General features: G+C 37.8%; 1 protein-coding gene across 4 annotated transcripts in view; it reads right to left on the reverse strand.

Annotated features, from left to right (window-relative positions):
- Nucleotides 1-14038: 14038 nt before the first annotated feature.
- KIAA1715 (KIAA1715 ortholog) overlaps nt 14039-15996 on the reverse strand; it is a 42827-nt gene continuing 40869 nt past the window's right edge. For all 4 annotated transcript variants that reach the window (XM_014954630.1, XM_014954632.1, XM_014954631.1 and 1 more), the window contains exon 13: nt 14039-15431. In XM_014954630.1, coding sequence (XP_014810116.1) covers nt 15241-15431 — 191 coding nt within the window. In that variant the 3' untranslated portion in view covers nt 14039-15240. The remainder of the gene's footprint in view (nt 15432-15996) is intronic.

The following is a 15996-nucleotide window of genomic DNA, read 5'->3' on the forward strand; positions in this document are numbered from 1 at the left end:
CCTCCTCATAGCCTTCTTACCAACACAAGCCCACATTTACTTTCTGCAATAGGAACTGCAACTAGAATTAAATTAACAAATACCGGAAAAGTTTGACTAGCACAACAGAGAAGATGGGAGTGAAGGTAATTCAGTGAAATTACTGTAGCTGATCGTATATGCCCCTGTTTTATACCTGTGCTATTTTTCTTCCTTGCTGTAGGACTTCCCATTTATTAGTGTGCACTGTACTGCCCATGATCTCTCAGATCACATTGCAGCCAGATTCCACCCCCAATACATTTGCTACTCAAGGCTGGGGTGACAGGAATGGAGATGTCAATTTGGTTAGGCACTCTCATTTAAGCCCAGGCCCAAACCAAGGTAAACCTGAGGACACGAGCCTTTGGAGCTAACCAAAAGGGCACTCGCTCAGCACCAGACTTAGCCACCTGCTCCTGAAAAGCAGAGGACTCCCAGATGGCAGGGGGTGGGCTGCCTCTGCTGCACACAGGGCACAAGCGGTGTGCCACAGGAAAGTCTCTGCGTGTCCTTACAGCTCCCAGCTGTCTGCTCTTAAGAGCTAAAGACAGCTCCTGCCATTTCAAGGGGCTATTTATAAGCACTCCCACACTGTATCTCACCAAGGCCCACCCACAGCAGCACAGTACCGCAGAGAGGGGAGGCGTGACAGCCTGGAACTGGGCACTGGCCAAGGTCAGGAGTCAAAACTGGCTCACCCTCCTCTCGAGGGCTTTTCATTTCATCCTGCCGAGGCAACACCTGCTGTTGGTAGCCCACGGCTCCCTCAGATGTGCTCCACCTTGCACAGACAGGCAGGGAAGGTCTCCATAGTGCAGAGAAGCCCGAGTCTGGCACAGCACTGGTTTTGCTGTTAATCTTCAGAGAATTCCTTGCTCATTTGTTTTTGTTTAAATGTTCCAACAAAAAGCAGTAATACAGTTACATGAAGTGCAGAACAAGATCCAAGCCTTGCATTTTCCCACTGCAAGATAAGCAAGAAACTTATCTTTGTCCAGTGCAAACACTTTCTCAGATCAGAATAACTACCACAAATACCACGTAATTGTTGACATATGAGAGCTTCTTCCTCCAGCAACTGCCTTTCCCACAGCTTCCTGTGATTTCTTGGCTAAGAGCCTCTCTGCAGTAACTTTTACAGAGATTCTATTTTTTCTCCTAATAGAAGCTTGCCAGCTGACTTGAAACCATGGGCAGCAACCAATCTTCTCCAGTCAGATGCTGTGTCCATATTTTACCTCTTAAGAGTATCCAAATTAAGTCAAAACTGCCTGCATAGGGTCTGTCAGGGATGGGGTTAATTTTTTTGCATAGCAGCCCCTCTGGTGCTGTGTTCTGGATTTGTGGCTAGAACAGCATGGATAACACAGCAATGTTTCGGCTGTTGGTGAAGAGTGAGTGCTTGCCCCACCTCAAGGCCTTCTCTCTTTCCCACTCTGCTCCACCACCAAGGACAAGAAAAAAATCTTCTGGAAGATTTTTAGTTACTTTTGACAGATTACTAGCAAATGGGACCCACTGAAACCCTCTGCAGATTCTCCACTGCCACTCAGCTCTTTAACCATTTGCAGTTCCTCTGCATGCTACTTAAGCCACCAAGAAGATCTGGGATTAAGTACGGGTCAGACTGTAGAGAAGAGTTTTTAAATATTATTGATAGACATTTTAATATGTTAATCAAGTCCTAGACAGTAGCGGGCTTGGCTACAGAGTTATTCTGTTGCTTCTAGGAGTGCATATCACCTTTCTAGTATAGTTTGTTACAGATGTCCTATTAACTCTTTATTAATCATAACAGGAACTTGACTTTCAAGTATGGCCAGGCTGCTGCCCATGATAGAAGAGTGATATGTTTGGCAATGGTCAGTCCAAATCCCAGAGGACAACCTGCCCCAGCATGAAGTGTTTCCAGGAGAACCACCATAGACCTCTGCGTTCATCATGTTCCCCCTCCCTGGGGGGAATTAGCCCAAAGATTGGTTGGGGTTTTTCAGTGCCTTGTTCTTTTTTCCCCTGTTCCTCATACCCCCCCACCCCCAGTATTTTTTTCATTCAGTAAAAACAGATTAATTCAATTAAATTATCTGGAGATACTCACTGGAACTCTAGTGAGTAATAATTAAAAAATAATGTACCTACAGTCACCATATATCTTCAGAATAACAGACAGTAGCAAACAACAGAAAAGTGTTTTTTCTTTCCAAGATCTCCTAGATTCCTACCTTACATGGAAAATTACACCCATTGCTCATGAACTTTCAACTAAGCATTACAGAAAATATTAACTGCTTTATCAAAAATGCTAAACAAGTAATTCTATTCATAATCACTTGGACAAATACCACATCAGAACAAGATGTCTGAGGTCATAAATGATGCAATAAAGTCAGGTTCAATAAAATCATGGTGATATCCCTTCATGGCTAAATATAATATCCTTGTCATTAAGAAATGAAAAATTACTGGTAGAGAAATCATGCTGTATTGAACCACTTGAGCCTTTTGCCAAAGAGAAACCTGAAATGAATCTTGGGTGGATTAGTAACGCTTGATTTTTTTAAGACTTAATATTACCATGTTCACTCCTCCTTACATTTGCTGTACAGAAGTATCCATTCAGATTATTCAAAGTGTCATGTTCTCAGTTATTACCACCATCATTGAATATGGGAGTGAACACAATCATAACACAAAAATTAACTTTTCGAGAATTCTAGCCCTGACTCTGACAGAAACTCCCTACCCAAAACACTCATTCAACAAAGAGAGATCCACTCAATTAAATGCTATTAATCTAGCAAACCCCACTTTTCGTTCAGGTATTAAAACAAGATACCAGGTAATATTCCAGTCTTGTATACACTCAGAGCAAAGAGTTTATTAAATCAATATTTTTGTAAAGGCTGAAAAGTAAAAACAAATGCTTCTTTTTGGTCACTATTAAACGCTTACATAGTTATAAAATACATACTGTGGAAGTATCACAGGATTTAGCCCGAGATGGAGTCCATTGACTGAGAATCCTTACAAAAATACCAGTAAAGTTGCTTTTAACCAACTCCGTGGAGAAGTCCAAAGCATAGCAAGAGAGCCTTGAAGACATACATTCTTCAAACGAGCTGAAAGCCCACTCCCTCAACAAGCAATATTTAGGGAGATGTACAGACACACACTTCCTTGGCCATTCTTGGGCAACAGGGCATTTGTAGAGCTGTGACATCAGATTTCTCAACCCTGCTGCCCAGGGAATTTCTTTGATCTCTGCTTTTATGTCGGTGAAAGAGAATGAGAGTGGCATCAGCATCCTGAAGAGTGCACTTCTGGAAGCCACAGGACTCGGAGGAACTTCCCTTCATCCTCAGCACGTCAGCCTTTGGCAGAACCTGCAGAAAGCAACAGCCAGGCAGCACACTCATGTCCTTTATACCCTGTGACCACAACTGCATCACCTGTGGAAGGCTCTTATGACCCTCAAGCTTAGTTTTCAGTGGGACAGTAATGGCTCAAGGGGAAATGTCAAGGCTTTAACCAGCATACAGTGTTCCAGAAGGGTGGCTGGATTCCCCACTATCAACGTGAGCGTTCAGCTATTTAACACCTTATAAACACATCTGTGTTTAGCAACTGAGCTTTTTGATATTTGGTAATTTTATCAAGCTAACTTCTGAGCCCAGAGGCAAAGATAATGGAAAATCAGCATTAGTTTCTTTGGGGGAAGGCAAAAAGAGAGCAAGATATATTCTTGCACATTTGTTATGCATATTTTTGGGAGTTATACAACTTTAGTTTTGCAAAGCAATTTTCTGACTTTCACTGAGAAACAAATCTGATCTGAAAAAAAAATCTTACATCAGCAGGGTTGGTTTGCAGATGTTATTTGCACCATTTATTTATCAAAAATAACTAGAAAATGTTTTTAAAACATCATTCCAGACTGTACAAATAGGAATGTGACATGGGCTGTCTGTTTTACTTATACTGTTTTACTGCTTCATATTCTGAGCAAACAGAGAGGCTATTTTCCCCAGGGGTTCGGGAGGGCATACTATTTCATTTCTTCAGAAAATTGTTTCTCTGGATTTCAATCTTTTTAGCTAGATATGACAAAATATAATATCAAGAACACTTATGCTTTTTATCAGCTCTATTTTCAAAGCATAAATAATAGATCAGTATACATTTAAGTCAGGTGACCAAGTCTTATTTCAGAAATCAAATAAGCATTTTGCAATTTTTAAATGATGCTGTAGATTTTCACTACAGTGTCATTATGCCTTTAAAATGCTTTCAAAAGACCAATTTATAAGCATGGAGTGATTTTGAAGATATTTCACCAGTGTTAATAATACCTCACTCAGGTGGCATGCAATTTTCTGAATCCTTGGGTTAATGAGGCAAATAAATCAAAATTAAATTGGCCTTGGAAAAAAAATTCAAACAAAATTGCATCTATCACATTACACATCCTGAGACTCCTTCAGCACTGTTCACAATGGCTAACAATATTCCAGCTCCCAGAATCATTACAGTTACTCATAACACAATCTGAGATTTTAAAATCAAATAGATCAAACTTAATGACCAGATGAACATAATGCCATATTATAATAGATCAGGAGTAATCAAAGTTGCATACAGTCTTAGTTGAGCACTTTCCATTAAGCATCCCAAAATTTTAGCTGCCCATTATTTAATAATCCAACAGACTCCTTCCAGGAGGATTTCACTGTTGCAAACCAACAAGTTTTAAGAAAAAAAAAAATCTTTAAAAAGAAAATATATTCTGCAACCAGGCTGTCATTCACCATCTCTTTAGAAAAGCCCTAGCAACACGCAGATGTAGCCAAATAGCTGAAACAAACAAAAATCCTAGCATTTTTGAAAAATCATTAATTCTAGTCATATTGCTGTAGTAGGAATGGTGGAAAAAATATTACCTGCACTCGTCTAAAATGTGAGAGAAAGGAAATATTTTCCAGATACTATAAAACAAAATCTACTGTTGGGGAATACCAGTGTTGTCAGTTCTTTAAAATAATAAAATGTTTAATAATATACAGTACAGAAAATTAAAGATGCCCAAGTTGTTACCAGAAGTAATAAATTCAGCATAAGCAAATGCCAATCAACAAACACTGACACGTAATGACACAGCAGTTGCCACTGTAGCCAAGACACAAATGCAGTTCCCTACCCATTGAGTCACCCCCTGGCACTAGGGCATCCCTTCACTGTAAGGAACTTCTTACAAACACAGAGCCCCAGTTGAAAAACAAAGTTCCACACTGAGCTGTTGTAACCACCTTCACCTGTTAAGTCAGCAGCATAGATCCAAGATTTCCATATACACAGTATTTAGATCTTTGTATGGAAAATTCTGCACAAAGGGAAGTTAGGTACTTTTTCTAAAATAAGTTAGTACTATTAGCATGTAAAAATTAATGAAAGTAAGCAAAAAATCTTGAGGTTTGTGTGTGGTTTTTTATTATTTTGAAGTAGATAAGGGCCCCAGTACCCTTATCTGACAGGTTGAAAGCAACAAGAAACAGCACAGAAATATGTTTGCACAATTTCCCAGGCAGCGCCTTCCTTGTGGCTTTGCAAAATAGTTTGTGTAGCCAAGAGCTCGATTAGGAGTAATTTATGTGATTATCTAATATATTTGTTTAGCTTTTTCCTCCAGTGAAGAAACGACACTGCAGATAATCAAGAATTTTTTAACTGTTTGTAGAAAAGCAGTGAGAAAATCCGTTAGAGCAACCCCTCAATTTCGATGAAACTTTCATTAGAAAAGTTTTTAGGTTTATTAGCAATTTATGAGTAGTGTGTATGTGCAGCAAATGAGCAATCTCCACAGCCAGGAGCTCAAAAGAAAAACCTACTCTGGAGAAAACACTCACCCTTCTGCTCATCTGGGAGAGACAGGCTCCATTCAGTCTCCATCCCACATCAGCCACCCAGGTCAGCTGCCTCCTCTGCCAGAGTCCCAGCACAGCCAAACATTACTGGGGACTAGGGGCTCAGATTTTTGAGCTCAGAGAAAACCATTGCAAAAGGTGTTGATTTCACCCCAATATAAAACAAAATATGCATTTTCCTAGCTCCTGAATTTAATTTCAGTGCCTAACTCCAGCACGCCGATGCTGCTCAGCATCTGGCTGCTGAGGAAGCAGATTATTTTAGAAGAAGTTCTACTTCAAGTTATTCCTTCAAGTTCTGGTCATGACAGGCAGCATTGATAGAAAGTCACCATTCAATGGTTACTCAATTGCTTGATCAGAATGACACAGTAATTTTACTCTGATATTTAGTTCACGGAAGAGAAGCTGCTATCAAGGCTTTATGCTCTTTGGCAAGGAGTATTGATTTGTGTTTTTATAGCGTCTACCAGGTAGTGGTTGTGCACTATCATTACTCAAATAATTTATAACAACAGGTGAGGAAGAAGGCTTAGAAACTAAACCAAACATATCTTGATCAGCTCAGGAAAAAGATGAGACACCGCTGGAGCAGCTAAAAGTGTCTTTTAAATCAGTAAGCGGTGCGGGTCTCTCTGAGATACTCTTGTATGTTCTGAAAAGCACTTAAATGCATGTAAACTTGCATTATTATCATGCACGTCACCAACTCTTAGAAGCATTATCACGGGAGCAACACAAACACAGTGACATGTCAACTGCTTGCAAGATCAGGTTTTAGCCATACATCAGAATATGAAACTTAGATTACATTAGAAAACAACAAACAGGGCTAAAGAAACTCTCCCAGAAAAAAAGTATTGTAAAAGAAACCAGTGGCACAAGACTCCTTTCTACCACTGAACCGATGTTAATTTAAAAGCCAAGATTCATTTGAAAACATTCACCTGCAAATCAAAAAGTCCCCAAAGATTAATTTCTGCATTTAAATATATTTTGCAAATAGTGTAACTTAGAGGCATCCTTTTTTTCCTGAAATAATTGCTTACAAGATGAAACTAAAACACAATCTCAAGTGTAGTAAAGGTAATTGCTGCACTTACTGCTGGTGTCATGTTGATGTATTACTACGTATCAAAGGTCACAGTTCTGTACTCATACATTATCAAATTTGAAAGAGCAATATTCGATTCCGACCAACCTTTAAACTGCCCAGAATGTGTGTGAAAATGGATGTCGGGCTAACTCGGGTTTTAAAAAAAATGAACCCATGTTTGGGAAGCTGAGGGGTCAATCAAGGCAGAGTGACAGGGTTAGGTGTCACTTCTGTGCACCTAACACTCTCTTAGATTATCAATGAGGTGCAGTGCACTCATCACAAGCTAAAGCAGCTGTACTAATGAAAATGAAACAGTCTGAAAAAATTAGGTAATACAGGCCTGTGACACAGGGCAGTACCTTGTGGACAATAATGCAGGAATAAGGACATAAATCACCATTTAGATACAATAAAACCTGTAATACCCGCCCTGAAACCTATGTGTCAATGGAAGCTCAGGCCAAAAAATCAGCATCTTCACGACTTCACAGCCCCCTCTGAAGTTGCCACATTATTTATTTTTTTTTATACTGAGTCAAGGCAGGTTTTCCATTCCTCTACTTCACTGCACAGAGTTTTGCAGTCGTGTGCCAGCCTGACCTTTGAGGGTGGGCAGCTGGCTCTTCGTGCCAGGAGTTCTCACAATTGGTTCTAGCACAGATAAATGGGTCTTATCAGAACCTACTCAACCTTGAACAACTTTCTTTTCCTACATATGCCAGTCCAGCTGGGGGGGCTGGGGCATCCTCAGCCTTGTTTTGTTAACATACGAGGGCCTTTAAGAAAACAAAAAAATACCAAAAAAATCTATGAAATCCAAGTCGATTGAGTACAGCCAGCACAGAATGAACTACTAAAAAGAATTATGACCTTAAAACCATAAATCACTACTATGCAAAGAGCAACCTGACTTTTACCCCAGCCGCCATCATCATCCAGATCAGATGAATCTTCAATAGCTTTTTCAGAATCAGGATCAGAATCAGAATACACAGCAAAGGCAGCATATATTCAAACAACAAGCTATACCATTTAATTTGACTATCTTTAAAATTTGCTTTAAAATACCAAATTTTAAAAGGGGAGCACAAGTTTAAATATTTTCTCATTTACAGGCAGAAAAGCTAAGACAGACATTTAATGAAGTTTATCAGACCCTAAGAATTCACACTAATTAATGTCTTTCCCATTGATTCTAATGGAGTTTCAACTGCAGGTGATGTAACTACTGGTCAAGGCCACAGCTAGGATTAAAACTATACCTCTAATTAAAGGTACTATTTATAGTACATAAACACACATACCCTTTACTACAGCAACAACAAACCTATTACAACAATCAGAATTTACACTATAAATATACAGGATCTCCTGTTTAAATAACAGCTCAATATACAAAAAATACAAGATAGAAGTACAAACATTCCTTAAGAAATAACAACTCTCAGATTTCTTCTAAAACTGCATTTAAAACATTTTCTTAAAATGAATTTTCTTGGTGTTTTTGCAAAACATTTTTCTTTGAGTGCTGAACAAGTCAGAAATTAAGTTTCATCAACTGAGTAGAACTCCTTGAGGCGATGCAAGAAATTAGACAGCAGACCATTTCAGGAGAGCTGGAAAGTCTTTGTTGCTTGAGTTTTCTACAAATCCAGCATCTCTATTTTCATTTAGGCAGCAAAGTGGAGAGAGAAAGAGAGAAAGTATTATTATTTCAATATAAGTTATAAATTTAGAGATGAATTTGAATTTACAAATTGAACAACCAAAATTGCCAGATTTCCAGTATTTGCACCCCTTGTTTTCTCCTATATCTGATTATTTCAGGATTTTGCTGCATGTATCTCTCTCTGGCAGTTGCAATCTTCCTTTTGCAAATTATTCCTGTCACACAGTAAAAGGAGAATGCATGATTTCACAGTGGCAAAGGTTTCATGTGTAACATTAGTAAGTGTTCACTGAGGACCCCAGCAGCACAGCCCTAGGTACGTGGAGCAGCAGGCCTGACGTAGGCCTCTTCCCACAGTGAGGAACAACTAGTGTTATGAGAATCGGTCAGGACCCTCCCTCCCTTCTATGCAAAAAATGAAGTCACGATCAAATTGATTTTATGCAACCTTGAAAGGGTTATATTATGATTCAGTGCTTTAGATTTTGCACCGTTGCCAAGTTAGATAATCTATCAAGAATCTTAGAAGTGTTTGCTTTAATCTCAAAACCCCATGGTTTGGGAGCAAATGATTGTATAATCAATATGTTTCATTTTAAAACCCTTCTCTCTATCCTGCCTATCATACACCTCTCTAGGTCTTATTCTTGCAGAGAAAAGATTGAATGTGACCTGACAGGACCCCAGAGAGGTTCACAAATCAAAAGCAATGGTGGAGAGAAGTCAAATTCCTTGAGGCTCAGGATCTTAAGAGACAACTCTATTTTTTTTTTTAAATGCTGAGGGCAACAGTTCCTATTGTTAAACACTACTATAACTTATTCCATTTGTCGTGTAGACAAATACGCAGTAAAGATCAAGTGCTAAGAAATTCCCACCTACTCAGGATGCCACCCTTTTCCTCCAGAGAGCCAGAATCCAGAGCATAAATCACTCTTAATTTCAGACTATCAGATACAATCTCAAGTATGGCACACTTCTTATGGAAGGTTATCGTTTGTCCTCTGACAGGAGCTGTGGTGCATTACTAGGCATCAAGACCTGGAAGCCAACAGCCCTGTGCCAATCAGCCCCATGGGAACATTAGCATTAGAAGAGCTAATTGTAATTCCTCACCTTCTTCACCCTCCACAAACTTGAGACCTGTGAACCCCACCTAAAGACCACACGCTGGAAGAGAGGAGCACTGCCACAGATCAGTAATTTAAGTTTCACAAATACTTTCCTTTCAGTGAATCAAAACTTTCTGACAACAGCCAAAAATCTCTTCCATGAACTATCACACAGACCCAGTCATTTAATACTTTAAGCAAAGAGAGGAAAGCTGCACACCACTAGAAAGAATCCATTGGTCACAGAGTAATCTCCTATTGCCCTCTCATTTTCAAACTCCATTTTAAACCTAATGCCTCCTGCAAGACTATTTGTCCAAGTTAATAGGAACTTTCAAACTTCCAGTCTGAATTTATTCATGGAAAACATACTTTCCTCCTAGTGTTTATGCACTTGATTATTTGTAGCTTTTTAAAAATTAGTTTGTATTAGGGATGTGTCTTCTATACAGTCTCCTATACACTACAAACATATGTGAAACTTCAGAGGCTCACTACACCAAAAATCTGGACAGGTCTGCATTCATCAATTCAATAAAATAATTGAAACACGAGATGCTGAGATGCAAGGTACTAACTTTTAACCTCGTGACTGGACAAGAAAGAACACCTTTGAGACATTAGGCAAGAAAAACAATCTGCAAGACATGGAAGGAAATGAGGGCCTACAGATTTTGCTTGAGAACACTCAGTGAACTGGTCAAATGGTTATTTGCCAACAAAGAAGCGAAATGAATCCTCAAGGCTGTTGTTCTAGTGAAACATTCACAGAGAGGGCATTCCTTACCCCCATGGACAGTCTTCCTTATTGTGGAAGACCTAACAAAAACGTCACTCCAGAAGCAGCTTATTTAGAACTTCCTTTATATCCAGTACTCTTGTACTTGACTTTAAGATTAAGACTTCTGAAGTTCTCAACAGCAGACTTCACTACCAAATAATGAAGTTTCCTCTAGTCTACCCCCTCGTCCATCACCACAGATCCACAAGTGCATAAATATCGCTAAGTTCAGACCCATGAACCAGAGAAGTGTTTCTCTTAGCCTTTGAAGGTTAACAAGGTTAAAAAAAATAATTACTACAGTTTCACTAATCCTAGAAGGAGAAAAAAAATTATACATTTTAATGTTCAGTAAAAAGGATAAGAGCAACTTGGCTATCACCATCTCTAGTAACAGCAAAACAGTCTTATTCTACCAAGTTATTGCTATGCACTTATTCTGGAATTAATTCTGAAAAGAAAAGTTTCTTCAATACAATTCATTGTCAAATACATCCTTATTATCTTTGACCTAAGAACATGATATCAACCTACTGCCATGTAGCAATGGCCAAACCCCACATTATCCAAAAAATCTTTTCAAGCTCTTATCTTCTTTCTCTCTTGATTAAGAGCTTATTCTGACTGACAAAACCACTCTCCCTCCCTCCTACCCCCACCAATCTGTTTCAGTCTGTCATTTTTTTTATTTAAATCCTTCCATTGGCTTCTACTCATGCACCACAGGTGGTTCAACCTTCTTGTTCTTGACTTCAAGGCAACCATACACACCCCTAGTTACATGCTTTTGATAACCTCTAGACCAGTTTCTGCATCATCTTAGTTTGCCTTTTCCTTGTCAGCTTCTGCTTTTCCTGCATGCAGGCTGAACAGCTTTCTTCAAACTATCTTCATACTGAGATTCCACTAAATGATCTATTTCTGTCAAAATGTCTAAGGGTAATCAATTGTGTTCTCCTTTAGAATAAGTATTAGAATTTGAAGTAACACGCTCTTACTTCCCTGTTCTGCAGACTTCTCAGTAAAACTTAAATTTGACCAACTGACTCATTTCAATTTATTCTGAACTAGAACACTCATTTGTCTTTATGCCAGATTGTACACAGCCCAGATAATTCCTTCCTAATATATAAACTACTTTTCAATAAAGGAACCTCTGCAATTACTCACAGTATTTCAGAGGCAATAAAAACATAGCACAAATAAGCTTGCCAGGTATTACTTTACTACCCCACTCAATTTTGCTTTTCATCCAGACCACAGGAAAAAAGGGGACTTTTATAACATCTCTCAGGTGTGAGATTTCCACAGGACCCAGGCTTTTAAGTATTTTTGAAAAAAAGATTCAAATACATACTAGGAAGTCAGAAGACAATAAAACACAGAACCATAGCATTTATTTTTTTTCCCTACTTCCTTTTATGTCCTCATCTTTTGAGTCAGTGGTATTTAATCCAATTGCAGACTGACAACTGCTGTACCCCTTTGCTCTACATACTCCTACTTTCAAGTCTTTTGGTGTTAAAGACACGACTAAGTGTGGCTACTGCTGTTCACTGACAGGTATTTTTGGATTTTGATTCAATCCCTGTTGGACAGGCTTATTTTACGATTGCCACACTTGCAGTAGACAGAAGCCAAGAAGCAACTGCTGCAGAAACAGAATCCTCTTCTCACATTCATATCAGGACTGGGACACACATACTTGGCAGGAGTAACATGTGAATGCTTACTGTAAATTGAGGAAAGCCCAGAGTATAGTAAGTATCTCCCTGAGCCTGAATTCACTTACAGATCAATTAACCCTCTATCCCCATTTACTATAGCTGCTTTAAAACACTGAAAATTGAGAAATTTAAATTTAGATCTTTCTCTACCAAAATACCAGAACATCCTTAACATCTTTTTCAAGCCTTCTGAAGTAATTAAGGGGTACTACTGCTTGGGCACTTCTTTGTAGTATGAAAGTCTTCCATGAAAACTCTATTACGTGCTTAAAACTCACTTTCTCTTCCCCTCAAAAACTCTAGGTAGTCTTAGGTCTCATGAAGCTAGGTTTTCACATTTTAACAAGTATTTATTTTCACATCGGGTTGACTGTCTCTACTTGATCCTTCAGTGACATATTAAACAGAAAGTATCAATCATTCCTGTGGCAAGTTGCTAATGTCACATTTAAGAATGCTGGGAGAAGTAACACTTTCCTGTCCTTCCACCCCATACCAGTTATTGAGCCTTCTTCAAAAAAATTCATATTCCCAACAACCTAAGCAACACCAGTTTCCTTGACAAAAGCAGGACATCTGAAAATAGACATCTTCCAGGCTAATGAAAGACTAATATATAGCTCAAATAATCTGTTGAGATTTTCTTAGTCAATTTAAGATACTATATGTATTACAGCTCAAATAGTTGCCCATCATGGAAAGGACATAGAATTAGTCTACAAAATGCCTGACACTTAAGATACAAATTTTTCAAGGGAAATAATACTTGGGAATAGAGTAATCTTAACTTCTGAAGTGACAGTAATTCATACATTCATACTCCATATGAGGGATCATAACATCAAATTTTAGTTAAGTTTTAGTGCTTACAATGGAAATACATCAAGCAACTTACTGTGCTGAATTACTGAAATACTCTGTAATATTTTTTCTCCAAAGAAATCAGCCTTTAAATAGATACAATAGTGAAGTAAAAAATGCAATACAGAGATTAACACCTGAAAGTCTTACAAAATAATGAGTAAGCTTTGTCACCTCTAGGCAAATAGGCAAAACTATTTCTATTTTAAATAAGTTCTGAAATATAAAATACCTTCTCCTATAACTTGGTATCCCACACTTTTCTTGTACCGTAACACGTTTGGAAAAGGGACTGTTTTCTTTGTATTCCCAACTAAGATAGTCACACAGAAGATAGTTACTTGTTTTTACTATTTATATAAATATAGCCAAACACCTAGAAGCACTCCTTTAATCATATACCTACATTCTGCCTATTAAGACTATTAAAATACGAATTGCAATTTATTTAGTGAACCAGAAAAAAAACTTCCTCATTTATCTAAAAACAGACCAAACTTGATTGGCTGATGTAAGGATTGAGCTTCTAAACTAGCACCAAAGAATCAGATAATAAAGCCTATATTTGGAAAATTAATCATTGCTATTCACATAATAATTATATCTCATATAAAGGCATGTATACCAAGGTCATATTTAGAAACATGGTATTCTTGTGGAGGGCATTTGAGCTACTAAGATTTAGCTTTTTGCCACTGTTATACTGTAAAAACAGTTTACTTTGGGAACAAAATGATGCATTAAAAAAGTGGTTTTGAAGTTTCTCCTTCCTTCCCTATAGTGAGGTACACAGAGAACATCATGCAACAATAAAACTTTTATCAGCACTACGATTAAGTCAACCAAGTTATACATGATCAGCATTTATTTCTACAAAAGACCAATTGATTTAGGTACCTCACCTCCAAGCACCAGAAAAATTCTATTCCAGGTTCCCAACTGTTATATTTAACAGGAAATGTATAACAAGTGTCCCTAGCTTGGAAAGGTATACAATTTTTTTTAAAAGTACAGTTTAGTAATCCAGCAGCAAATATTCATTGCAATTTTAACAATAAATAGTATTCACAGATTTTAGGCACAGTTAGGAAAGTCTTTCGGCGAATGCACATGCGCTTCCCCTGCTGATCAGGGATATACCTCAATTCTGTCAAAGCCACCTTAGATACATATAGACATGCTCCTTTTTAAGTCATCATATTCCTTCTGAACTTCCACAAAGTAACTGTAGAATAGCTGCATATAGCAGAGCAGAAATTCACTTCAGTTTCAGGAATCACAAAGCAAGTATTGCTGCTAGATGTCTTTATTTTCCTTTAACAAAATACACAAAGGCACAAAATTCACTTTATCTTGTCATTATTGTACAGGTATAAATAGTGCTTTGTATTCAAGTACAATCAAGTGCAGAGACTTTCTATATTTTATGTAAACACAAAACAGTTCTGTATGTATGTGCCTCTGGTTCATCTGCAATGCAAATACCAAAGGAGATGCCATTTATCTGAGTGCCATTTAACTGAATTCTGTCAAAAAGTTAGACAATGAATAACATTAACAACACTGTAATGACACTTCCATACGCTTAAGTCAAATGTCGGATGACACTTTAGCTTGTAAACATTTGTGTATTTAAAATGTACTTAATTCATTTTAACAGGGAAGCATTAAAAAGTATCTTCTGTTCACTAGACCAAACTTACTAGGTCTGTTGCTGCCAGTAATTGCTCTGATGCGTGACAGCTAAAGAGATGTCAAATTACAGGTCACCCTTAGCAAAGCTTGTACTTAAGTTTTTAAATATGCAAACTGAACTACGGCTACAACTGTTAGACTTCAACCAACTATACATTCTGTGTGTTAACTTATTTAGAGACACATGCTTAATTTACAATACCCACTTTTACACATAGCTTTGACATACTGTGGCAGTTGAGGCAGTTTAAGCTCAAGCGAGATTTTTAAGTGGTACCATTAAAAAAAGCTCACCTGAATAGTAACAACAGGCATGAACAAAGCTAAAAACTAGTTACAGTAGGCACTTGAAGTACTTTATTCCTCTTTCATTAAAGATCCTTCACTTGGTTCAGCTGAAATAGACTCTGAAATAGAGTCTTCAGTTGTTGAAATGTTTTCTGCTTCTTCAACTTCTTCAGCTAGCTTATCATTTAACTGCTCAGGACTTGGTGCTTTATCATCCGTCTCATTTGTCTCAACAATTTGGGCCATGTCTTCTTCAGATTCTGTGAAAAGAAAAAATTATGAAATAACCATTTCCGGAAATGAAAAGGTAGCTAATATTCTTCAAAGGCAAGCAACATAACATTTTGCAATCGCACACAGGTTTTGGCTAGTCACAGCATGAAGTTCTCAATGGCTAAAAAATATTTTATTTTTCTAACGAGGGTCACAGGTAAAACTTGCAAAATTTAAAAAAAAAAGAAAATACTATGAAAAGAGTTGAGATTCCACTATGAAAATATTATTTGCATATTATATTGTATATGTGTATATATTTCAACAGAATCAAAGTTTGTTCAGTAATGCGAGTGTCAGAAATAAGACATGATGGTAACTCAGCTTCTTTGTGCTTGTTAATGGAAGTTTTACTTCCATTTTATTGGTGGAAATCAGAGGGGAAAAAAAAAGGTTATTCTTATCTAGTTCTCAACATCTCAAAACAGCCAATGAAAATAACTGCTTATTTTCAATCTTCCCCCAGGAAGTGCAGGACACACATGAGTATCTTTACTCTCAGTGTAGAATGGGAGTTTCTTTGATAATAGGCGTATTTTGAAGACCAGTCAA

The sequence above is a fragment of the Calidris pugnax genome, unplaced genomic scaffold (assembly GCF_001431845.1).
Source record: "Calidris pugnax isolate Ruff unplaced genomic scaffold, ASM143184v1 scaffold103, whole genome shotgun sequence".
NCBI classification, from domain to species: domain Eukaryota; kingdom Metazoa; phylum Chordata; class Aves; order Charadriiformes; family Scolopacidae; genus Calidris; species Calidris pugnax.